At 38.0% G+C, this 26648-nt stretch overlaps 2 protein-coding genes across 2 annotated transcripts; both read right to left on the bottom strand.

Annotated features, from left to right (window-relative positions):
• Positions 1 to 219: 219 nt before the first annotated feature.
• On the bottom strand, positions 220 to 9254 carry LOC103949992 (F-box/LRR-repeat protein At5g63520). The gene is made up of 11 exons (XM_048566721.1): positions 9148 to 9254; positions 4075 to 4400; positions 3870 to 3977; positions 3661 to 3753; positions 3429 to 3572; positions 3132 to 3233; positions 2987 to 3026; positions 2633 to 2788; positions 1681 to 1862; positions 1375 to 1493; positions 220 to 862 (listed from the first exon to the last, which is right to left on the bottom strand). Exons 2-11 carry the CDS (start codon positions 4312 to 4314, stop codon positions 421 to 423), a joined length of 1626 nt encoding a protein of 541 aa, XP_048422678.1. The 5' UTR covers positions 4315 to 4400; positions 9148 to 9254; the 3' UTR covers positions 220 to 420.
• A 7474-nt stretch (positions 9255 to 16728) lies between these two features.
• Positions 16729 to 19995, bottom strand: LOC125469338 (squamosa promoter-binding-like protein 13A). Its single transcript, XM_048566558.1, has 5 exons — positions 19852 to 19995; positions 19693 to 19738; positions 18697 to 19234; positions 17941 to 18074; positions 16729 to 17543 (listed from the first exon to the last, which is right to left on the bottom strand). Exons 3-5 carry the CDS (start codon positions 19119 to 19121, stop codon positions 16864 to 16866), a joined length of 1239 nt encoding a protein of 412 aa, XP_048422515.1. The 5' UTR covers positions 19122 to 19234; positions 19693 to 19738; positions 19852 to 19995; the 3' UTR covers positions 16729 to 16863.
• Between the last annotated feature and the right edge of the window lie 6653 nt (positions 19996 to 26648).

The following is a 26648-nucleotide window of genomic DNA, read 5'->3' as shown; positions in this document are numbered from 1 at the left end:
AAGTTGACGGCCTTCTATTGTATGTTCAGCATAAGGTTTTCTGTATATTTAGTATCTGTTGAGAAATATTTTGATTAAAAGTTTATAACCAGTTCTGTTTTTGCAGATTCCCTTGTTTCTAATTAGTTCGTATACATGCGTACATACACACAACATATACGTATACAATCCCATTCATGCTTTTCTATATTTTCTTGAAAATTAATCTTGCACGTAATATAAAGACTGGATCAACTGTATATTAATCCGTTTTCATATCGCATGAACGCGTTCTATGCAGAAAGGAAAACACCTAACTGCAAATTAAATTACGGCCATACAGGCCGTTCATCGATTCGTGTAACCTAAGCGTATAAACAGTTCTGTGCTGCTAGAAGGTAATAAAACAAAGAGATTCAAGGGAAGAGCAGCAGGCAACATCTAATGCTCCAATGGTGCTGGTGCTGGTGCTGGAGTATATGACAGCACAAGATAAATGGTGCTGTAGACATGAAGAGTGCAACGAGCATCACTATCCTTCTGAGCTTCCCCGGTCAACCTTGAAGAGCCACGTGCAATTTCTCCCCCGCAAAATATTCCTGCCAACGGAACCCTGGGGAAGTTCTCCACAAAAGGAGAGCCATCAACATTGGTCCGTCCAAAGAATGGCTCACCACGGCCACAACAAGCGAACATAAAACCCCCAAATACTTCACTCATGTGACGGCGATGTTTTGGATTTTCATCTAACTTCAATTTTTTCAGGCTTGCAGAGATGTTGCTACATGAAGCTAATGCAGTTTGAGGATCTGAACGATAGAAGTTGAAGTAATCACCAGTTTTTATGCCTACGCCACTGACATAAAGGTACTGATCATCTCCTCTGCAGAAAAAGCCTCGTGTTAAAACTCAAATCATAAAGATTTATCAAATTATCAAGCATATTTAAATCAAAAGAAATCAAAAGAGGATCCTAGTTTCCTAAAAATTAATCACTTTACTGCAGCCAGGACTTTATTGCCAGTGACCAGACCACACAATAACACAGAAGGCAGATGCAGATGCAGATGATAAGATATAAACATAATATATGAAGATTAAGATTGTAGTACCGTCTGAATTAAGATCTTTTACTTTACATTCTTTAAATTGATTTTCCGGCAATGATCCTGTACCATTCATAATTTTAATGTGGAAAACAACAGTAACTACAGTGAAGTGGTAGATGGAGCAAGGAGTTTGACAGGGATGAGCAGATGAACCATAAATCGAAGCATAGGACACAGTGAAGGATGTTCTTGTTTTAAGGAATTTCATATTTCTTCGTTACAAGAACATATGCAGCAACAATAAGACAATTTACTAGCCAATATACAAAGCAGTCATGAGTATTACCCTACAACTCCATGGTATTCCAAGGATGTAATCCACCTTGGCTTCTCTGACCTGAGAGAGATTTTTCTACGTTTTGTAACCCCGATGTACAGATCAGAAGAATCAGCATGATTTCCTAACTGTCACATATTCATTTCAAAAACATATACAAGTACTTGTAAGAATGCATGATATATCAACAGTTCTAAAACTCTTAGATTTAGAAATTCACTTGTAATATTTTTGATTCATTAGTCGAACGTAAAACATTTCAAGTCAACTGGCACTTTCTGCATGCACCACTTGGAGTTTAACTGTGAGTTTTACCCCATCATTGATATCATCAAGAATTTGTTGACCATCAAGAATTTCTGGGTGTCCTTCTCTTCTAGCAGTAAGCCAAGTAGAATGCTCGCACTCATTCACTTTGACAGAAACAGCCTTGTGCCTGGGACCAACTGTGGACACTCCGTTTGACAATGCAATTTGGAATTGAATGTCTCCAATACCTTCTCATTTATACCAAACCAAATAAGTGATTAACAAAACACATTGGATAGTTTGACATTATAACTTTACAGAACAAGAAAGCTACCATAGATATACGCATTGTTAAGAGTAAGTGAAAATGAGTGGGCCCAGGTTTCCACACGAAAGCAGGACGACAGAAGCAAACAAGTTAACGGAAAATTAAGAGGCAAATATCTACAGAACCGTACAAGCCTATAATGAGGCGTACAAGATCTGGAAAGTGCACTAATAAAATAAGAGCAATTTGAAAAGGAAAAAAATAACATGCATAAAAGAGTGACTGAAAACCTTCACTCGTGAACAGTAGAGATTAGCATGCATCTCTCAAATATGAGACACTTAAAATTATGCAGTTTTGATAGGACACGGTTCCAAAATTTGGAGATATACTGTAACTGAAAATTTGAAAGCGCAAGAAATTTTATAAAATCATGAAAGCATTAAATATGTTTACAAAAAAACAAAAAAAAAAAATTAAACACAAAAAATATTACTTCACAAATGAATACATCTGGATGTGTTTCCAATCTTTTACGGGGCTTTGCAAAGTATACGTACAATCCAAAGAAGCTCTGATTTTGCAAGGCTACAGTAGCAATCTATCAAGAAATGATGCGTCTTTTATTTCTTTACTTTGTACGTGACACTTCTGAAGGCATGCATGTTAGTTAACTTAGCATAAAACTACGTTGTAAACAATATGGTCAAAACAGTACTTTATAAATGAATAAACAAACCAAACATTTACCATGTGGCTTGCCTTTATCCTGGGCAAATATAAGAGCAACAGCGTCTGTAAAGTATTTTGCACTCCCGCAGACATTTCTAGACTCGTTCTCACTTCTATATAGAAAACGACCTCTTTCATCACCCACAATGACAGTTTCTGCAGGCATAGCATAATCTGCAACAAATTGAGACATTGAGATACAATCAACAAAATTTGACCCAGCATGAGCATGCAACAGAAAAGTTAATCACAACACAAAATCTGGAAGCAGCAGCTTATCTCACTAATGTTTCAAGTGATAAAGATATCATCCCTCATTTTTCTTAGCTATCAAACAAAATATTTTCTTTTGATTATATTCTCAGTACTCACCCAATGCATCAACAATCGGTTTCATGTCAAGAAGCCCATCCTGCACCATCAATCATGTCCCGAGTTAGCAATGCAGCAAAGGAAAGCTACATCTGATTCAAATAAAGAGAGAAAGAGGCAATCAAGTGTGAGGACAGCCACTCACTCCAAACATCATAATTCCAACTGGGGATGTGCAATCTGAAACAGACGCTGTGTAATCCATAATATCCGTGATGAATTTATCAAGCAAGACCTCTTGAGGTTCCTGATGTCATTATAAAAATTTTACACATCACGAAAATCCATTATTCAAACAGTAGAAAAGCTTGAATGACTCTACAAATTCCCAAAAATGACAATAAACAACCAAAAACTGTATGTCCTAAGTTCCCCATTTCGAAATCCATCACTGTGGAATTCTTAAGAAATCAGCGTAGTAGTTTTATGGTAAATTTGGCACCTTTGTTGTTCGTAACAGCGGGATGACATCAACTTTCAATCCCGGCACAAAGCCAACAGTCAAAAGGATGCCACAGTTCACATCCTTTGCTGGTATAGAGCAATCTTCGTCACTTCCATCACCACAAACTTCTCCCCACATAACCTAAACAACCAAATGTTACCCACAATTAGTAAAGAATTAAACTTTCTACATTGTAACGCAGGCACACCCGAAAAACACAACCACAAACCTCTTTGATTTCATCGGTCAGAGCATCTCTTCCAACAATTCCACTTGAAGTAGAAATGATGAATGGAACACTGGACCCCAATTTTTTCGATATCTGCAATTTCAAACAAATAACAACAGAAAATTCCATAATTTGCTTCTCTTAATTAAAAATCATCTAAATTCGATACTAATTATAATTAAAGGGCTTATAAGAGCAACAACACATACAAGCTTGGAAATGTCATACAATCGAAACCCACTTCCAATATTAGCTACAACGAAATGAGGCCGTATCGGTTCGGCCAGAACCTTCTCGATAACCTCATTCACAGCAACCTGTCAATTCCAACACAAAATTTGAGAAAGTGTGAGTGAAAATTTGAGCTTGTGATTTTCTCGGAAACCAAACAAGGGGTCTAGACGCTAAACCAACCTTAGGCGAGGGGTGGAGAGAGAGGGCGGAGGCGAGTTTCGGTCGATTGAGGATGCGACTGCAGATTTGGTTCCAGGATTTGCTAACACACGCCGCCGATGCGAAGGATAGGGCGGGTAGGCGCGAAAGGATGTTGTGGAGAAGGTCGTCGCTTATCGGCGAAAACAACCCTGTCGCCGTCGTATGGGGCCGTTTTGTGTCGATTTTTATCGCCGACGACGACGACGATGCCACGTCCATCGGAGCGCTGGTTGTTTCGTAAAGATGCTGCCGACTTTGGATTGTAGAAGTTTGAAGCTTGGGTATTGTTGGAAAAGGAAAGGATCTTCTTGTAAGACAAATAAGGAATATGGATGGTTGGAGTCCTTGTCTAATTATATATAATATTATTATTGGAAGAATAAGCCGTCCTACCTTGTCGTACCTACACACTAGCTATCCTACAGCCGTCAAGCCGTCCTACCTTGTCCTACCTACAGCCGTCCTACCTTGTCCTACCTACACACTAGGACGGCTACCTTGTCCTCTACAGCCGTCCTACCTTGTCCTACCTACACACTAGGAAGGCTACCTTGTCCTACCTACACATTTGTATCATGTATATATATCCTTATAATCTTGTAGAGAAAGATAATGAAAAAATAAGCATTCTCTTCCATAAGCATTCTCTTCCATTTGCATTCTCTTCCATTTTTCCACATTCATGTATCAATAACAAATATAATTTTTAGCCTACATACATTTTTCTACATGGTATACAGAGCAGGTTTATAACCCTAGCCCTAATTTTTTTTTTCTTTTTCGGCAGCTTTCTCTGCCGTTCCCATGGCTGTTCGTGGCCCGTCCCGTCCCTCCTCTGCTCATCCTCCCCTCCACTGCACCTACTGCAATTTTGATTATCATACCCGAGACACCTGCCATAAACTTCATGGCTATCCCGTTGGCCATCCCCTCCATGGCCAACCGTGGCGACCACCGCGCCGTGCCACTGCCTCCAGTTCTTCCCGCAGCCATGCACCTTCCAGTCCTCCTCAGCAGCCACGGTTTTCTGCTTCCCGGCCCCATAATTTCACCCAGGCCCATCACGTGCAAGGCACCCAGGCCCCCTCCTCCTCTTCTACTCCAGCGACCCACCAAGTGCACGGGACCCAGACCACTTTGCATGACTTGCAGCTTGCCATGCCTGACCTCTCTGCCGAGCAGCACTCCCGTGTTCTAGCTGCTCTACGTGACACCACCACCACTCCTCAGGCCAATGCCGTGCTCACTACTGATTTTGCCCAAGGTTTGTTACCTGCCACCTCTCGTCATGGTCAATGGATTCTTGACAGTGGTGCTACGGATCATATTACTTCTTCCGCTTTATGTTTGGTTAATCGTTCTCCTTCACATTTGCCGCCTGTTTCTTTGCCTAGTGGTGCTTCCGCTCCCATTACTTTTACCAGCACTCTTCCTTTAAATTCCTCAGTTACTTTGAAGGATGTTTTATGTGTCCCTAATTTCCGAGTTGACCTTTTATCGGTTGGTAAACTTACAGATGGATTATCATGTTCCATAACCTTCTTTCCTTCTTGGTGTGTTTTGCAGGACTTGGTTTCGAAGGCGATGATTGGTGTGGGTAAGCGACGTGGCGATCTGTATTACCTTGTGGCCCTTACCTCTTCTCTCCCCACCCATCAACCTCTCTGCAACATCATTACCATCCCCTCCTCCCTCTGGCATAGGCGTCTTGGTCACCCCTCCTCCACTCGTTTGCAAGCTTTAGCATCTAGCTCTCTTAATTGCACTTTTGATTCTAGTCATATTTGTGATATTTGTCCGTTGGCAAAACAAACTCGTCAACCTTTTCTTTTGAGTTCAATTTCATCAACTTTCCCTTTTACTTTAATTCATTGTGATATTTGGGGTCCGAATCGTCAATCTTCTCTTTCTGGTGCTAATTATTTCTTAACCATTGTGGATGATTTTTCTCGCTTTACGTGGGTCTTCCTCATGAAACATAAATCCGACACTCAACAATTAATTAAGGATTTTTTTGCTTATGTCACTACCCAATTCCGCACTACCATCCAATGCATTCGTACTGACAATGGTGGTGAATTTTTATCTCTTCGTAGTTTTTTCTCTGATCATGGGGTGCTTTTACAAACTTCTTGTGTTTATACCCCCAACAAAATGGCGTTGTTGAAAGAAAATATCGTCATCTTCTTGAAACCGCTCGCGCCCTTCGTTTTCAATCCCATCTTCCTATCAAGTTTTGGGGGGAATGTGTTCTTACCGCTACTTATCTCATCAATCGTCTCCCTACCTGTCTTCTCCATCATAAATCCCCATTTGAGGTTCTCTTTTCGAAAACCCCATCTTATGACCACTTCCGCGTCTTTGGTTGTTTGACATATGCCACCTCTGTCACTCCCACCACCAAATTTTCCCCTCGGGCTCATCGTTGCATTTTTCTCGGTTATCCTCATGGACAAAAGGCCTATACCCTTTACAATCTCGACAATCACCGCATTTTCACTAGTCGAGACGTCATCTTTCACGAAAGTACTTTCCCTTATGCCGTTTCTCACCCTCTTATCTCATCATCTTCGCCTACCCTACCCATCCCACCCCCTCTGGACTTTACATATAACCCACCCCTTCCTGCCCCGACGCCTCACCCTCCTCCACCTTCCTCTCCTTCCACGCCTCCCACAGAATCCCTTGCTGCCCCATTACCCGTTCTTCCCCATGCCCTTGCCCTCTCGGCATCGGCATCCCCTCCTTCCCCCCCCCCCCCCCCCCCCCCGCTACTTCCTTACATTTCACCCTTTTACCCACGGACATCCCTACCCCCTCACTACCTAGCAATCCTCCCATTCCCCGCACCTCTTCCCGTGCCTATAAACCTCCATCCTATTTAAAAGACTACGTTTGCTCGCAGGTGATTCTGCCATCCCACCCATCTTCGACTTCGCAACCCGGTTCTACACAAGGTACGCGATATCCACTTTGTAATTTTCTCTCTTATCACCGTTACTCTCCCAGGCATTTTTCTTACATTAACTCTGTCAGTCGGACTGTGGAGCCTTCTTCCTTTGCCGAGGCTGCCACTGACCCCAATTGGCAACGTGCTATAACTGAGGAGCTTCAAGCTTTACATGCTAATGGTACTTGGACTTTAACTTCCTTGCCCCCTGGCAAAATTCCCATTGGTTGTAAGTGGGTGTACAAACTCAAGCACAATTCTGACGGCTCTATTGACCGCTACAAAGCTCGTTTGGTTGCTAAAGGCTTCACTCAGGCGGAAGGTATTGATTATCATGACACTTTTTCTCCTACTGCTAAGATGATTACGGTGCGTTGTCTTCTTACTCTTGCTGCTAGTCAGTCTTGGTCTCTTCATCAGCTTGATGTTAATAATACTTTCTTACATGGTGACTTACATGAAAAAATCTATATGTCTCCTCCTCCTGGTCTTCGGCGACAGGGGGAGAATCTTGTGTGTTGCCTTCACAAGTCACTTTATGGTCTTAAGCAGGCTTCTCGCCAATGGTTTGCCAAATTCACTAGTGCCATCATTTCTGCCGGTTTTCAACAATCCAAAGCTGATTATTCATTGTTCACTAAAAAGTCTGGTATTTCTTTCACAGCTTTGCTCATTTATATGGATGATATTGTGATTACAGGCAATGATGCTAGTGCCATTAATTCTTTGAAGTCTTTTCTCCGTGATCATTTTCGGATAAAAGACCTTGGTGATTTAAAATATTTTTTGGGTATTGAGGTTTCTCGTTCCAAACAAGGGATTTATATTTCTCAACGCAAGTATGCATTAGAGATTCTCAAGGACTATGGTTTTTTGGGAGCACGATCCATTGCTTTTCCTATGGATGACACAAAATTATCTGATAAAGGAGAACTTCTCAAGGATCCTGAAAAGTATCGACGATTAGTAGGTCGGTTAATATATCTCACTATCACTCGGCCGGATATCACTTATTTTGTGCATGTTCTAAGCCGTTTTATGCACGAGCCAAGGATATCTCATATGGATGCTGCGCTTCGTATTGTTCGTTATTTGAAGGCTACTCCAGGTCAAGGTTTATTATTTCGTTCTGACAACCAGACCAAGTTAACTGCGTTTTGTGATTCTGATTGGGCAGGTTGCCCTATCACTCGCCGTTCGACTACTGGGTATTGTGTATTCTTGGGCGGTTCTTTAATTTCTTGGCGGACGAAACGACAGAAAACCGTTTCGCTCTCTTCAGCAGAGGCGAAATATAGGGCCATGGCAGGTGCTTGTTGCGAGATAGTTTGGCTTCGTTTTTTGTTGAAGGATTTGAACATTCCTTTGGATGGTCCTTCCATTTTATTTTGTGATAATCAAGCAGCGTTACATATAGCTGCCAATCCTATTTTTCATGAACGAACTCGTCACATTGAGATGGATTGTCACTTTATACGAGATAAGATTGTATATGACACAATACAGACCAAGCATGTGGGTACGGCACAACAGTTGGCAGACTTGTTTACCAAACCCCTTGGGAAAGAAAAGTTTTCGGGTATGTTACGCAAGTTGGGAGTTCTTGACATCCACTCTCCAACTTGAGAGGGAGTGTTAGACAAATAAGGAATATGGTTGGAGTCCTTGTGTAATTATATATAATATTATTATTGGAAGAATAAGCCGTCCTACAGCCGTCAAGCCGTCCTACAGCCGTCAAGCCGTCCTACAGCCGTCCTACCTTGTCGTACCTACACACTAGCCATCCTACAGCCGTCAAGCCGTCCTACAGCTGTCCTACCTTGTCCTACCTACACACTAGGACGGCTACCTTGTCCTCTACAGCCATCCTACCTTGTCCTACCTACACACTAGGACGGCTACCTTGTCCTACCTACACATTTGTATCATGTATATATATCCTTGTAATCTTGTAGAGAAAGATAATGAAAAAATAAGCATTCTCTTCCATTTGCATTCTCTTCCATAAGCATTCTCTTCCATTTGCATTCTCTTCCATTTTTCCACATTCATGTATCAATAACAAATATAATTTTTAGCCTACATACCTTTTTCTACACTTCTCCGTATCCTTTCCGCCTAATCTTCCCCGACAAACAATCTTTGAAATTTGATGTTAAAAACAAAAGTTTATTTTAAAAATTATAATAACTGTTACACTAAATTTGGGTCTGGATTGTTTAGTGAGATAGATCAGATGGAAGGGATTCAAAAAGGATCCATTTTCGTTGGAAAAATCGAATTACAGGTAAGAATTAGAGAGATTAAAATGGGTCCGGCCCTTACATGACGACGTTGGTTCAAACTCTGTTGGTGACTAATCTAACAAAATCTATCGTTAAAAAAAAAAAAAAAAAGTCTAGCCTGACTCCAATTATTATTTGACACATATTAAATAAATAACAAAAAAAAATTTAATTTATAAATACATGTCAATCAATTATTGGATCTACAGGGAGATTACATCCATTTTGGATGCAAAAGATTTGATCTCAGAATCAGACACCATGAGTTTAATATGTATCACACTATTATCACAGTGTGAGTTTGATAATGATGAGTTTTATATGTTAAATATGGACCCATCCACTTTTAATTTTTCTTTAGGGTTGTGCTATCCACACACTCATTTTTACTTCTCACACATCCTTTGTTAATTTTTATCTGTTGATCTTCTTCATTTAATCTGATCCGACATTCGAAAATTAAAAGGGTGTGTGAAAAGTAAGAAGGGGCATGTGGATATCACACCCCTTTCTTTATTGTATGATCGGCTACTTATTTTCTTTATTTTTGTTATTTATTGTATATGTATCACACTCATGAGATCATTATATTGAACTCACAAATAAGAATTATTCTCATGGCACTCAAATTTTCAGATTTACTATAGGAGTTTGATTCCTATACTCTTGGTATCACACATAATTTTCTGGTTTAGTGTGGAAGGCGTTATTTGTTCACATTGACCAAAAAAAGAGAGTGTGATACCAATATATTGAGCTCATACATGAATCATATTCGAAAAGTTTCCGCTCGACACTAATTTATTAAACTCGTGAGTTCAATATATTAAATTTATGAGTATGATACTTATAAACTAGAAAGTTCTAAAGTATGACTCTCACAAATATTGAACTTACACTAGTGTAGCAGTAGTATTATAAGTATCAAATTCAGGTTGCCTGATTACTATACATAAGTAGCACACTCACACAAACTAATACGGAAGGCCTTGAGGTTGAAGTGAAGTTTCTTCTCAAAATACTTTGTTGCCTATTCGTAAAATTTTACGCTTATAAATAGAGTCGTTCATATTATAAATCACTAAACATTCTTAATTTTAATTGATTTTATTTTAGAGATGGTCTTTACATTACAACTTATAACACAAATGATTCTGATCATAAACACAAAGTTCTATAAATAGGTCACAAGGTATTTGAAGAAGAAGCTCATCCTAAGGATGGGAAAATGGGTCATGGATCCACGGGTTGGGACGGGTTCATGCCGTTTGGTGTAGGTCCAAATGTTATATACACCAAATAGGTCAAGGTGCAGTGGGGTGGGGTGGAACGAGGCATTGCGAGTCTAAGAATTTTTGGAAACAACCCCCTGGCTTAGACCGTTGATTTCCTACCGTTTGATTGAATCTTTACCAGTTGATAATTTTCTATGAATCTAACGCCTTATCTGCTCTCAACTTATGTTTCTTCTTCTGGTTTTCTTCCCCAAAAGCCCGTCTAGAATGAACCCTTGCCTTCTTCAGGTTTGTGTTTTTTTGTCTCTTTCTTGCATTTAGGTTTCTAGTTTCATATCCTGATTGGCAGCTGGGGAAGGCGACAGACCAAACCCTAGAGGCATTTTTGCTGAGGAATGATCCACTGAACGGGGATGCTCATGTTCTTGTTGTAGAGGGCGGGAGTGGTGAAAGAGGAGTTTGATCAAGCCAATGACGGCGAGGTCAATGGTGGGCAAAGGATTTGGGTTGGGCTTGGGGATAAGATTGGGTTTGGGGTTAAGGTTTTTGAGGCAAAGATGAGGGAGGGAGAGGGAGAGAGGTAAGAAGAAATGAAAGTCGGTGGAGAATTCAAGGAGGATGAGGAAGGAGTGGAGAGGATGTGAGATGTTGTTCGACAGTTTCCAAAAAAAAGTTTGGTATTTAGAGGCCAAAATACTAATTGAAGAATGTTTTTTTTATAGAAACGTTTGGCCTTGTAGGAACTGGCCCATTTGAAAAGGCTGGGTTAAGGTGAGTTTCAATTTTAATTATTATCGCCTGGCCCGGCCCATTCTATTTTCAAACGAGTCTGGTTCGACCCTTCCATTTTTGGCCTGGCTCAGTCCGTGCCCACCAGTAGTTCATCCCCAATCCTTGAGGAGCCAGTCTTCTCAATTAATATAGATTATCAAGATGTCTTTTTTAACGATTTTTTTTTTTGAAGGGTGAGGATATTCAAGAGATTAAAGAATTTTTAAAGAGTGTACAAATTCATATGTATTCAACCAAGATTTTCATTAAATCTATGGAAGTGCATGGGTATTCATCAAGATTTTAAAAGAGTTTATTAAACTCCATATGAACGGAGTGTATTAATTCTGGATTTTAAAGTACTTCATAAAACTCATGCGTATTCAAATAAGATTTGGTTTTAAACTATTTTAAAAGATGATGAATTTTAATGGATTTGGAGTGACTTTATAGTGTTTTTAGATTTTGGAAATGAGGTCTCTCTCCCTACGGTTTGTAGTGAATTCATCTAAAATTAACATGTATCTATGAAACTCCATTAAACATCATGAGTTTTATAAGTCTTTGGAAAATATTTCAAAAATAATATTTCAAAATCTCAATCAAATACACTCTCTAAAATTGTGTTTGACACAATTTTTTGTGAAGGTCAAACCTAAAACCTTACCGACAATATCTTCCTTTTATATTATAATAGCAAATTAGCAGTAACCCTTCTTTGGGTCATATAATCGATGTAACAAGTTATGTGAGAGTCTTTTAGAAAATTGACATCCAATAAACCAGGTTTGATTGTTAATTAGTGTAAACTTATGATTTATCATCAATGCGATGCCAGTTGAGCTCAAGATCTGTTGGACTTTAAATGTAACACAAAACCAACAAATTAATTAGGGCAAACCCAGTCATATGTACAAAAGGGTAATATTTCTCCCTTTGTTATTAGAGTTGCAAACAAAGATACATAAGATAACACTCCTAACACTTAAATTACCAACAACAAAAGCACTACAAGCACTTCTGATTTATATATATAGAAGCCATGATGAAGTGCTTGCCTCAGACCCAGTACATAATCCAAACGCTTACAACAACATATGACAAGACAGAACACCAACTCTGCCAACTCCCCAACAAAAACAAGACCACAAGAACCCTAATCTCTCCAAACTTTATTTTTTCCAATGGGAGAAAACCGACCAAAACATCTACTCCAAGGAATATGGAGCTTGCGGAGGAACGTAAGTCATGGCCAAGTACACAGAGCTACAAGCATGGACGCAGCAACGAGGATGACCGAGTTCTTGGTTTTCTTCTTCACCAAGCAAAGCACCACACGCGATCTCCCCATTTCCAAACATTCCGGCTACCGGAACTCCTGGGAAGTTGTCAGCAAACGGCTTACACTCAACATTACGTCTATTGAACAACGATATGCCGCGTTTGTTGCTGGAGAAGATAAACCCTCCGAACACCTCTCGCTGGATATCGGATCATTGTGAACCAAAGTTTGAAGGTTATCAGATGCGTAATCAACGGTGTTCAATGCAGTTGCAGCATCTGAATGGTAAAAGAAGAAGATGTCGTCGGGTTGGATTCCCACACCATCAACAAGAATGTAGTCCCCATATCCCCTGTTACAAATTTCAAACATAAACATAGATATAAATACATATATACGTCTACAAAAATTCAAGGGCAAAAACATAAGTTCGTGTGACTTACCCTCTAACTTCATGAAAATTCAAGGTTGTCATGGAGACTGGTGGTCCTGCTCCGTTTGGTATTGTCTTGTTTGGTGACCCCAGTGTAAATGTCCGAAATGCCCAACTGCATCAGCATGGATTTTTGTCAGAACGAAATTAATCTGTCTTGAGTTTAACAGTCTAGCATGATACGTTGACAGTTGTGAATTGAGAGTACAAACCCTGTGGATGTCTAGACTTTTTTTCTGTTTTTTCATTTTTTTTTTGTGGTAGATTGACAGTTTGACAATGTAACAGTCTAGGTATTCATGTCGACTCACCTGGCTTTGGAGCTCCCTTAGAATGGTGTGGGAATCAATGAAGACACCTTCGAATTCTGACATTACAGCGGAAATCCATGAACTATGAGTAGGCGTCTCATAAGATGATATTGTCTTGATTTGAGGACCGAATGGCATCAAACCCGGCGACAATGTGACATGGAACTCAATTTCCCCCATGTCTGCGCATAAAATTGACGATTTGTTAAAACCAGAACTTCGAATTAAGAAAATATATGACAATATGTGTGTATGAGTCTGAGTGTATATGTGTGTTGATAGGGACATAAGGGACATACAATCAGGTTTGTGTTGATCCTTGACAAAAACGAGCGCTGCACCGGCACTGTAGAACAATCGCTACTGTAATTTCCGGTTTCATTTCTCCGAGTGTACATAAAGGAGGCACTTGCATCACCGACGATGGCTGTCTTGTCAGGCATAATAGCATCTGCAAGATAACGGAAGATATCCACCATAAGATCCATGAACAAGTTTTCGACATCCAATAGCGGTATCAGAGAAGAAAACAGTACTCACCGAGCGCTGCGACAACCAGGTTCATGTCAAAATGTTTATCCTAGATCAACCATGTCAAAAATTAGCAATGGAAAGGAAGAAACCGAGTTCGAAGAAATAAAAGGAAACCAAGATGTCAATTTTTAGCCTGTAAAACTCAGAAGACGGAATACCAACTTACCCCGAACATCATCATGCATGAAGGCGGAAGAGGACCCGAATAGCTCAGAATGTCTCTCACAAAATGCTCCATCATAAGCAAGTGCGGTGCCTGAGTATCGAACACTTCCATGTCATGTAATTGCTCTTCACAAAACAAACTGAAAAAACAACAAAGCTCACATGTCTTGGACTCGGTAGGGGGAATATTTCAACTTTCAAGCCAGGCACAAATCCAACGGAAACGACGAGGCCTCCATTGATTTCCGGGTTCCTTGCAGAGTTACCATGAGCGCAGTTCACCTACACAAACATATAGTGCAATATTCAACATGGTCTCAATTGGTGCCAAATGTTCTTCACTGAACTTAAAAAGTTTCATAAAATTTAAGAACATGCCTCGCGGAGATTACGAGTTTCGACATCAGTGCCAATTAGTCCCATGGCTCTGTTTGTAATGATCGGAATTCCAGAGCCTATCTTCTCAGTAATCTGCATCATAACCATTAATTAAAAACCGAAAACTAAATAAATTAAGAACTACGAAGAAAAATTAATAACAAAAAGACTAAAAAAATCTGAAAGTTTACAAGTTGGTGAGTTTCTTCCAAGCTGAAATTTGTTCCAATATATGCGACAACGAAGTCCGGTCGAATCGGCTTAGAGAAAATCTCGGCAAGAACTTCATCAATCGCATTCTTCAAAAACAAACAATCACCAGAGTCAAAAATAAAAACAGAGCATTTAAGGAGACATAGAATTTTAAGAAAATAGAGTATTTAAGGAAAACAGAGCATTTAGGAAAACAAAGTATTTAAAGACATACGTGCAGGTCGGGGTTGAGAGAAAGGGCAGAAGCAAATTTGGGGCGAGAGAGCATGTGACTGCAGTTCTTGTTCCAAGTTGTGTTGACGCAGGCGGCTGCCGCGAAAGCAACCCCCGGTAGCCTCCCCAGAATGTTCTGCAAATGTCGTCGTCTACCCGAGAAAACACTCCTTGTTCACGATCAGTTTTCAGCTGTGCAGCCGCCATCGATCTACCTCACCACATCGGTTTCGTTTATGTTAACAGAAGATGAGTCTTACTGAGTAGCTCTGTTCTGTGGTGATAGTGGTAGGGGGAGGTCCTCTTATATAGGCGTTTCTTTTCATCTCTTTAAGAGTTAAGCATCAAAAGATTATGTCTTTTTTGCATGAAAACCATAGACTTATTATCTACTCTGCAAATAAACCAATCCAATTAAACAGTCCATTACATGTGAAGCTAACAAGGAAAAGCAAAAAATTTAATAGGGTTTGTGATTCTCTGAATTTACTACTACGGTATGAGCAGTATATTACAAACGAGCGCCGCTCGCGTGTTATTGGGTTAATCTTAGTCGTACGTTCAAGTGGAGCTACATCAATGAACGGTTCAAATTGCTTGTGCTCATATTGTGATTGTACTATAATCATATCTATATTGAATTGCCTCAGATTTTTTCTCAAAGTTGTTTGTCGGTTTTTACCTGAATGTCAGAAACGCAATTAATGCGTACCCGGTCGTATTGAATTCAAATAAGTCGTTTGTTTTTTTCCGTCACGGGCGTCAAATAACCTAATAATCGAATCTAAACTCACTGAGTTGGTTTTAACTCGTTTGTCGATTTCAATTGAAAGTTAGAAAACCTAAATAAGTAGAAATTGTGCTTATAGAGTTGTGTCTAAATCCTCTATTCCACACAAATAATTTGATTTTAGGCTCATATTGTGCTTAAATTTTGAAATTTTGTAACTTCATGATACTTAAGTGCTAATAGCTCAATCTCACTAAGATTCACAAAAACATAACTCTAAGAACATGTTATTAGAGCTTACTTAGGTGTGTTATGAATGATTTATGTATTTAGGGGTGTGTTACAAATTAATTATGTGTTTTAGGGGTTTAAGATTTGGAATTGCATATTTCCATCCAACGTTTACAAGTGTAACTACAAATCAATGTAGTAACACTTGAGTGTCAGTAACTCAATATTACTGAAGTTTCAAAAACTAAAGCCAAAAACATTAACTACCAAGTTTAAATATATAGAAGGCTTACATTTTACAAACCAAGTGACCGCAATAACAACTAATGGTCTGCGGCTATAACTAATGGTATATGGCTATTGAAATTACAAGATGTAAAAAAAAAAAAAAAAAAAAAAAAAAAAAAAAACACCAACTGGTGGCTAGACACGGTTATCTGTCTTTTTTGAGGGCTGAGAAAATTCATAGAGGCATTTCAACCTCCTATTTTTTAACACTTGTTTTTAACCTTTTGCACATCTTTCTGTATTTCTGATCATTAGATTAAATAAATCAAATGAAAAAAAATGGACATGATTAGCGTATAAAAAAATGTTTGCGCTTATCATTTCCCTATATATTAAGAGAAATAATACACTTGAGTGGAGTGCATAATTTTTTTTTTTTTTTTTTTTAAAGTACCAAAATCGCTCCCTTGAAAACAACACAATTAAGAATGCAAACTTGGTAAAGTGATTGGAAGGTTAAGAAATTGTGAATGCAAAAACATTTTTATCCATGATAAATATAGGACTTGTTTGAAAATACTTTTGGTGAATTGATTTGGAATTCCAAAAGCACTTTAAGTGCTTTCGAAGATCTACTTTTATGTTTACTAAAAATTGGTTTAAAAAACATCTGCTTCAAAAGTCAGTCACTTTAAAATAATATATTTATGTTTACATGAACAAAAGAAAGACCTCCAAAACCATACAATGAGGTTCTAAATTCCATTCCGAAACAACTGATCTAGAAATCCTACAAATAATTTTCGCTACTGCCAATGAAATGGAGGTGTTTGAGGGTGTTGATTCCCACTGCCCTGAGACCCATCAGAGCCAATGTGAAACATTCCGGGACAATGAACGTTTGCATCACCACTTCCATTGGAGACCAGAACTGAATCCATGGGCTCAATGGAACTGCTGTTTCCGTGTAGACCCGCGGGGCCAAATCGTTGTTGCATCAGAGAGATTGAATTAGGCTGCTGCACCATGTGTCTCAAACCTATTTCAGATCTCTGCTGCGTCTGCGGTGATGACAGAAGAGAGAGAGCACAGTCCGAATCGTGGGTTTGAGTTGTTAACCTGTCACAAAACGTCTTGCTCTTTGTTGTCCCACCGCCACCACCACCACCAGTTTCGGAGAATGAAATGGTGTTGAGAAGGGGCCGGCAGACAGAAGCACTGTGATGATGAGATGTTTGGTGGTTGTGGTGGACTGGGGAGCTGTCGCTGCTTTGGAAGAGTGAGAATTGCTTTCCTCCCTTGTAACCGCTGCTGCTGGTGCTGTCTGAGGACCCAAGGAACATGTTTTGCTTATCGACCATTGGCAGTTGGTGGTTATGAATCCCAGAATCTGGCTCCGTTTTGACAATGCCGGTCCAGGTAGGGTTTACGATATTTGTGGAGGGGTATACAAGTGAACTAGAGAGTGGCAACAATCGTGGGGTACCTGCAACAAGTGGAAAAAACAAATTTTAGTGCAAGAAATCCGCATTGGTTTTTTCTCAACTTACCGTCTCAGCATCCATTCACTTGAGCCCGCACGTTCGTGCGAAAGTTTAATTAAAAACACTCAAACAGGGTTGTAATTTATGATCAGTTGAATGACAGCAGAGAAATTAAGCAGCATTTGACAGGAAGATTAATAGTTTGGAAGAATCTTAAAAATAAAAAATAAAGATATTTGAAGAGATGGATCTGCTAGTGGCCCCTAGATCATCAACTGTGGCAGGACCACCAGACATAGTTGATGAAGCACTCAACCAAGTGGATGTTCGTATAAAATGTCTGCTTTCACAGCTTTAATTTCCACATAGTGCTCCCCAAAAACAAAGGTTGCAGCTAACCTTGGTAACTGGACATAAAACTCCCCGGATGTGACAAGGGTTCTGGTTGAGGCTTCCTTCGCCGCCGGTTGTGTCCATCAAGACGTTTCCTACAGCTTCTCTTTCCCTCATCAAATTCCTCCAGAGCATGGAACCTGCAACAAAAGAGCGCACGGAGCGTGAGGAACTTGACCTTGCCAGATCGTGGCTTCGAACAGAGGGTACTCATGCGAACGGAGCTACGAATACATAGATATGAGTTGAACATTTGTTAGTTTACCTCTGAATTTATTCTAGGCTAGAATTAGGAGCTACCAAAAAAACGGATTTGCAGTTTGTTCTATAACCAAACAACTTAGCAGCTAGAACAAAAAAATTCAGCTCAGTCTAGCCGCCATCCTATCTAACGATTTTCAAGACAACATTTGATATCTAATGTATAATCAATTCAGCTCATCCTTTATCTCACAAGTAATAACGATCCTCGCGCTAAATCCTAAATCAGAAAGAACCTAATAAAGCATTGTCGAAATGTAAAGTGACCTTCAATGTGCACTTTTTTAAATCTGATATCTCTACAATCATAGCAGTAAACAAAAGTACATGATCATCCATTGAGGCAGTAGAATGCAAAAGGATAGACAAACTTCCAACTGACATTATCTTTGAATGATCATTGTGTGAATAAAATCGAAGTGGAAATCAACATATGCGAATACTTAATCAAATGAAAATCAACATTACAAGACTAATGAAAATTGTTGTAAAATCTTACACCTGCTACACTGCTGGCAAAATCGCTGCTTGTTTCCGTTAATCGTGACCTGAGGAGTCTTAGAATGTAACTCACAGACCTTATGCCGCCGATGGTAATCCCTACAAGTACTAAGGTCTGAATTGCATCCATCAACGAGGCAGGAAACCATCTGAGATCCGCTGTAAGCCACTCTAGACCTCTTTGATGGTCCAGACGAAAATGATGAGGTAGTTCTCGGAACGGGCTCCTTCAGCATATCCACCAGGTCATTATTCCCAGAGCCACCCAACTGACCAAGCTTCAAATCAACAGAAAAGCTGCTTCCTTTGAAGGTCCTATGATCTCCAAAGCTGCTAGACCCATCAACTGTAGTGTCCAAGTTGGAAAAGGTTTCTTGTTCTAGTTCAGACAAATCCCAAGAAGCTGCTTTCAAGTTCCAGTCCATAAAAGCACTTATTTCAAAAGCTGCTGCTTCTACTACTACTTTACCTCCTCTTTGCTTTCCCCACCGTCCCTCCCTCAATTAAGCTTCTCTCTTGCTATTTGTAATTGTATCACCTTCAATAAGAACATAATTTCAAAAATTCACAGTATAAACAGCATCAACAGAGTAAAATTACCAAATTAACCACATCAGAAGTCCAATTAGGCAAAGATCTAATCACGGATTAGCTTATGAACTTTCAAATTCAAAAGGGTATTAATGTATTATATCATACAAAACAGCAATATGCAGAATTAACAAGAATTGACTCCATAACAAAGAAAACACAAAGTAGGAAAGCAAGAAATGCAGCTCTGGACATTGCAATTTTTTAGAACCCCAAACTAGAAAGTCAAGAGACTTTTTTTCTTTCCAATAAATTAATGATATGGAAGCAGTGTTGTTCCAAGAAATTGGGAATCTAAGATGGAAAACATTACTAGTTTAGATCATATTAAACAAATAAATAGAACAAAAACAAACAAGAGGGGAGAGAGAGAGAGAGAGAGAGAGAGAGAGAGAGTAAACTTACAGATAAGTTGTGCAGATGGAAGACTGGTTTTCCAGCCATTTATTCACTGACATAGATTCCATTAATAGTAAAGTGGGTCGTCAAGGAAATAAAATATAAAGCTAAAGCTATGATTAGTTGGGTGTGTTAGGTTAATAAGTGAAGAATCACTGATTTTACCTGTCAGCAAAATGCCATTGAAGGTGTCTGCTGCACAACACACAGAAGAGAGAGAGAGAGAGTGAGTGGATAATGTAATGTGACTGTAGAGAGAGGATTTATTAGTGAAGTTTTAGAGAGAGAGAGAGAGAGAGAGCGAGAGAGAGAGAGGGGGGGGGGGGTTAAAGCAGCACTAGAAAGAAGGGCCAAGCTCATCGGGTTTTTATTTAAAAATATTTATTCTTGTACATTTTAGGGTTTGTTTGAAATTGGTGAGGGAGGAGAGAAGGGAAAATAGTGACAGCTTGTTTGTGGCTTTCAGACTTTTGCAAACCAAAGAAAAAGAAGTACAAGAATGGATGCTCAGAACAAACCATGTGGCCTTGTGTTTCACATTTCATGGCATGTCCTTCCATTGGGTTCCTTTTACCTCCAACCCCTCTTGTGCACCCCACGCTCCTCTCCTGCCGAGTGGGAAACTCGCAACCCATATCTGACCCTTCCTTCTAAGAGCAAGTCCACCTTTTGTGGGAGGCGAGGGTCGGGGCCATAAAGTTATTGTACAAATCCAAAGAAATACTCTAACGAGCCTTGTTGAAGAGGGAAAGCGGTGGGCCATGTGAAATCCGCTCGAAGCCTAAGCAACTTATGATCGGTCTTGCGTTAGCGTGCAAGGCTGACGTCAGTTACGTTGTTTATTTTATTTTATTTTATTTTTAATTTTTTTGGTCTGGCAATACACTCGTGAACTTGGCGAGTGGGCCGATAGCTTCTGTTGTCATGGTGCCCTTTACAACAGTCCAACAATCACCAACTACGGCTCTATGGCATGGCAATTCTTGAGTTGTTGGATTTCTATTTTATGAAGTTATCGTTGTGTCACGTGGCACGTCTTGGTGATCCAAATTTCATGGTAAAAAAAATTAAAAAATATAGGAAAAATTAGGATTTTTTTTTATTATATATAAAAATCCAATCATCTTCTTCATTCTCCACATCACAACTCAATATTGATTCTTACTACAATCTTTTATATTTGTTTTCCACTTTCCAAATCATTTTTTTACCAAAAAATGAGTGAGAACTGAGAAGGCAATTTAGTCAATCAGGGAAGACGTTGCTTTGCTTAAGGGTTTGGTGCATGGCACTACATAAGGAAACCAGAAGATTGGATAAGGACAAGTTGCACTATATGAATGATCGAGAATCTTATAAAAAATCGGAGCAGACATTATTAATGTATAATGACACGTGGCATGACGAGAGTGTTTGAAAATTTGATTGGAAATATAAGGCGTTCATGACACGTGGAGGATAAGGCCTGTAGAGCAACTTAAAAAATAAAATAAAAAATATTTGTGATGGTAATCTGTCTTGCTCTTGCTCTTGCCCAACGGATGAAAGTATACAAAGGCAAGTACTATTCCGAGTTTATAGTAAGAGCAAGTTAACAGCCTTGCCCTTACCCTACCTACAATGGTGGAACTGCTCTAAGTATTTACCTACACCGAATACATCAGTGTCTTAATATTCCAAATCAATAACATAATGTCGTATGTTTTTACCTTCTCACACAACAGTGCGGTATTATCTTGAGATGAGCCTAAGGCCCTAAAAGCGTTGCTTTCATTTGAATTGCAACTTTAGAATTATTAGTGCCAGACTTATGCTCGGCTGTCTGTCTCCAGGGTAGTACTGAATGGGGTCCCTTAATAGCTTGGATTAATAATTGCATACCTTAATTACCAAAACATAAATAAAATAATTGTACATTTGTCAACTAGATATGTACTGATCTGTCTTGGGACATTAAAAGAAGGATCTTTCCATGTTATGTTAGGTGGTGAAGAAGAAGAAGAAGAAGATTTGGAAGCAAAGACTACGAGAGCAAAACATGCATAATGTGGGACTAGTTTTGAGTATGAATTGTTATAAATAGGTCAAAGTTAGGGAGATAACCTTTATTAGTGACATGAGCGAAGTAAGTGTAAAATATTACACTGTAACTATAGCACAAAAGAATGACAAATAAAGGAGGTAGGAATAGATAATGATGTTATTGATATTTTCTTGCTTTCTCTTTTCTATATCTGTTGATAGCAGTCGGAGTGCTCTATTTATAGAGCAACTCCGTATTATTACATGTTGAAAATTTACAACACACCTTTTGAAAAATGATCTCCTTCATTTCCAAGTCCACATATCAACACTGCCAATGTTTTCATTCATCTACCAATGTTGCAAATCCAATCTATGTGGGTATTGAAAAAATCTACCAAGATTTTTAATATCACTGTGGGCATTCATTAACCCACTAGCATTTTCAACATGAATCACATTTCCAATGGAATTTGATTAACTACATTACTACTTTACATCAATTTTAGGTCAAGGAGTCAATTAGCCAAAGGTCTATGATTCAAATTCTCTTTGTCTATTTGAATGTGCCATGTCAACGATATAATTTCACTACAAATAATTGGGATTGTTGCATTCAAATTGACAATTTTGACAAGGTGGTAGTATAGACCCATTTTTACTTTTCATATGCTCCTTGTTAATTTATGTTTTTTTTATATTTTTCAATTCATTCAATTTAACAGCCAAAACTTAAAAGAATATGTGGGAGGTAAAACAGAGTATGTGGATAGCACCAACCTTTTGACAATGAAGAATTTCACCAATTTAATGAATTTCAAACTATATTTCATTGATAGAGAAATAGACTCTAGGTGAAAAATCAAAATCAGCTGATTTTAGCACAATCATAAATGTATTTTCTCACTCATTATCGTCACTTAAGCTAATCTATATTACTGTTAGTAACTAAAGATATCACATTTTTGTATCATATTGTGTATCACTCTTTAATAGATGCATTGTCACCTGATACTAATACTAGTTGAATAGTTAACTCTCTTTAGAAAAACATGTCTCAATGTATTTGAGTATTATCCAGCCACATTGCCATGCCCAAAACTCTTCTCTATGAAAGAGACGGTACAATGTAATACAAAAATAGCATGTTTTTGTTGGTACGTTCCAATTACTAGTTGTTTGCCTTTGAAATTTCAAACATAGCGATAGTTGTGGTCGCTGTAAATGTGACAACCAAGAAGCTAGAATTTTTGGTGTTTGGACTTTGGAGGGATTGCTAGCCGAGCGCGTGAGACTTCGTGTAATCAACTGTGCATCTTTGAAGGCCCATTGAATGGGAGATCGGCGCTGTCAGACTCCATAAACTTCACTTCTAACTTTAATTTTCATGGCCCAAAATATTTCTGTATTAAATACTTGTTTTTTTTTTCCTGAATTATGTTTATTTTCTTTATTATAAATGATATTTTGCACTATATATTTAAATGAAAGACTTTATTTGGGAATTTGAACCATATATTACTAGTTCATCATGATGTTAAATTCACACACTCCCTTTTAGTGTAAATATAGTTTGTTAAAGAAAAAAAAACCACTTAGTACTAATGTCAAGTGGTATTCCTCTTAATTTGTAAGTGAGAGGTTTTAGGTTCAATTCTTGCTAAAGGAGAATTTGAACCACATTATTATTAGTCCATTGTGAGGCTAAGCACATCCCCCTCATCTTTAGTGTAGATAATATCATTTGTTAAAAAAATATAAAATTAAAGATTATTCATCATAAACTACGACAATTTACCATAATATCGTTAACTAGCCTTTTATTAATCAATTACATTATTATGTTTTTCTTCATAAATTATGTTTTAGGGTAATCACATTTTCCCTTAGATTTGCGTTTCACTGTAACCTCATACAATATCTTTTAAACAATTCAATCACATACTAATGTTTATTTTCATTTTAATGTCATACATCTGTCACATTTTTCTTAAGTTGTTATATGCCTATGTGGCTGTCATGAAGTTTAGTGCAACATTTCACTTTTTTGTTGCGGGAGAGTCTGTCCTAGCAGTTCATCGGGTAAGTGTAATTGAGGCCTGAAGTGGGGTCCACGACGGCATGAAGACATATAATGGAGGAGCTGACGGAAACTATGACAGATATATGACATTGAAATGAAATAATAGGTAAATATATGAGATAGAAATGTTTTAAATATGTTGTATGACATTACAATTAAATACAAACCTAAAGAGAAAAAAATATAATTTACCATATATTCTAAGCTACTCAAGATGATTGACAAAAAATCATATTTACTATCCAAATAAATTGAGAGCTTGAAAATCATAGCTAATTTGAAATTAAAGACAAACTTCATATTTGTTTTTGTGAGGAACTTTAATTGTAAACAATATAAACAGATAAAAACAGAATGTTAATTTTTATTTTTGTATATAACGATATATCTACTTTAAAGATTAAAGAAATAAATTAGTTTCAAAATCGTCATTTAATACATTAAAATATAAAGAATTTATTTACAAATAAAAAAGAATATTACTAAACTATTAAATACTAAATAACTTTTTATTTTAATTTATTAATTTAGAGAAAGACTAATTAGACGTTGATAATTTAGTAATTAATCCAAACGAGTTCACATGTGTAGATTATTGAAGGGGTAAAAACGTCATGCTACAGATTACCCAAACGTCATGCTACAGATTTACCCAAACGTCATATGCCAGAGATTTACCCAAACGTCATGCTACAGCTGCGGGACAGGGGTCCTTTAAATCTGCAACAACCAATATTGTCAGTGTGGGCAGCTGTATTGCGACTGTCCATGGGACCAAACTCTAATTATTTGCCAAGTGTCGCCTCACCTAATGAGAAAAACAACTGACGGGCTATTGAACTGTTCAGATTCAATAATATATTAACATATGTAACGTAATATTGTTTTATTACGTCGGGATATCACATAACAGTGAACTGTTTTATGTAAGTCGTCACCTGAGAGAGATTTATTTAAATGCAATTGTACCATCTTGTATCAATAAAAAAGTCAAATCATATTGATTATGTTAATTTAGAGTGTCATGATGACGTATTGAGGAACGTAAGTAAATCTTCTTGAATAATGATAGATACATTAAATTCGTGTACCAAAACGTTACCAAAAATAATATGAATTTCAGGTCATACTTCACATAGCACGTCCTAAGTTTGATTCCTAGCGCTGGTAAATCACATGATGATGGTCAAGGAAGGTTGAAATCCTTCTGTGAATCTTTCCGGCACCATGAAGAGTAGATTACCGTGACAAAGCCACTAGTTGGTCTCATTTTTCACCCAAAAAAAAAAAAACCTCAAGTTGGAATTTAATTAATAATTGTAACTGAAAATATGTTTTAGTCTTTGAAACTTAATCTTTTCCACATAAAACCCGAGGTGCAAAATAATTTACCTCCATAATAAAGCAAACGCAATATATGCAAAATAATTTACCCACAATATATGCAAAATAATTTTATCTACATAATAAAGCAAACACAATATATGTAAAATAATTTACCTGCATAAAAATATTGTTATTTTATTCAATACTAGTTTACCTACTAATTATTTGTACATATAATAATATAATGTGCCCAATACATATGATGATACATACAAAATAAAAAACCTACATAATGAAGGTTATTTGCTCAACATAAATTTACATATAGGTAGATTAATTAGTATAATGTGTTTGAACATATATGTTAGACTTTGGATGTGGTCCCTAACTATCAATATTTTTTTTTTTTTTACTAAAGCTTTGTTGGTTGTCAATTTTTGATCGAAGTCCCAGAAATTAACGTGATAATTTATTTATATGTATGTTACTATATTTTTTAAATTAAAAATTAAAATTTATAGTTGTTTATATTAATGAGATTTTAAATAAAAACTCATAATTTGTGGGATTAAAAATATTAATTATACTATTATGTGTGTGTGTGTGTGTGTGTGTGTGTGTGTGTGTATCTATCTATATATATGAACATGGGTACATTCATCAAAATTAACAAAAAATTATTGAAAACATGGATGCATTCTTCAAAACCACACAAAAAACAGTAATAGATATTAGATTTAATAACATTAGTAAATTTCTTTGATTAAACTTGACGTGGATAAATTCTCAAATCAAAAGAAGAGAATGTCCCCATATAAGTTTAAAAATGGATTAGAGAAAAATTGAATAGATTTTATATAAAAAAAAAAGGGGACATTTTACATATAACAAGTTGGTATATTTGAGAATGGGTATGTGACATCCCACATCGCCCAGAGGAGTAATCCTTATATGTATATTCTCATCCCTACCTAGCACGAGGCCTTTTGGGAGCTCACTAGCTTCAGGTTCCGTAGGAACTCCGAAGTTAAGCGAGAAGAGGGCTAGAGCAGTCCCATGATGGATGACCCACTGAGAAGTTGCTTGTGAGTTCCCAAAAACAAAACCGTGAGGGAATGGTAAGCCCAAAGCAGACAATATCATGTTACAGTGGTGGAGCGGGCTCGGGAAGTGATCCGCCCCAGGCCGGGATGTGACAATTTGGTATCAAAGCTTAACCCTGGCCATTGTGTGCCGACGAGGATGTCGGGCCCCTAAGAGGGGTGGATTGTGATATCCCACATCGCCCAGAGGAGTGATCCTTATATGTATATTCTCATCCCTACCTAGCACAAGGCCTTTTGGGAGCTCACTGGCTTCAGGTTCCGTAGGAACTCCGAAGTTAAGCGAGAAGGGGGTTAGAGAAATCCCATGATGGGTGACCCACTGAGAAGTTGCTCGTGAGTTCCCAAAAACAAAACCATGAGGGAATGGTAAGCTCAAAGTGGACAATATCATGCTACGGTGGTGGAGCGGGCCCGGGAAGTGATTC

The sequence above is a fragment of a genome, unplaced genomic scaffold, assembly GCF_019419815.1.
Source record: "Pyrus x bretschneideri cultivar Hongxiangsu unplaced genomic scaffold, Pyrus_bretschneideri_v1 Contig42, whole genome shotgun sequence".
In the NCBI taxonomy this organism is placed as follows: Eukaryota; Viridiplantae; Streptophyta; class Magnoliopsida; order Rosales; family Rosaceae; genus Pyrus; species Pyrus x bretschneideri.
The sequence above is the reverse complement of the archived record's forward strand: the minus strand, read 5'-3'. Positions and strand labels throughout refer to the sequence as shown.

What these genes read in the sequence shown, in the direction of transcription:
- LOC125469338 (XM_048566558.1), bottom strand. Translation starts at nt 19,121, where the DNA reads ATGGACTGGAACTTGAAAGCAGCTTCTTGGGATTTGTCTGAACTAGAA. An exon ending in TTTTGCCAGCAGTGTAGCAG is followed by an intron (nt 18,075 to 18,696) that starts GTGTAAGATTTT and finishes CTTTTGTTGCAG; the next exon opens with GTTCCATGCTCTGGAGGAAT. An exon ending in TTTTATGTCCAGTTACCAAG is followed by an intron (nt 17,544 to 17,940) that starts GTTAGCTGCAAC and finishes CACTTGTTGCAG; the next exon opens with GTACCCCACGATTGTTGCCA.
- LOC103949992 (XM_048566721.1), bottom strand. Translation starts at nt 4,314, where the DNA reads ATGGACGTGGCATCGTCGTCGTCGTCGGCGATAAAAATCGACACAAAA. An exon ending in TGACCGATGAAATCAAAGAG is followed by an intron (nt 3,573 to 3,660) that starts GTTTGTGGTTGT and finishes TTGGTTGTTTAG; the next exon opens with GTTATGTGGGGAGAAGTTTG. An exon ending in ACCGATTGTTGATGCATTGG is followed by an intron (nt 2,789 to 2,986) that starts GTGAGTACTGAG and finishes AATTTGTTGCAG; the next exon opens with ATTATGCTATGCCTGCAGAA.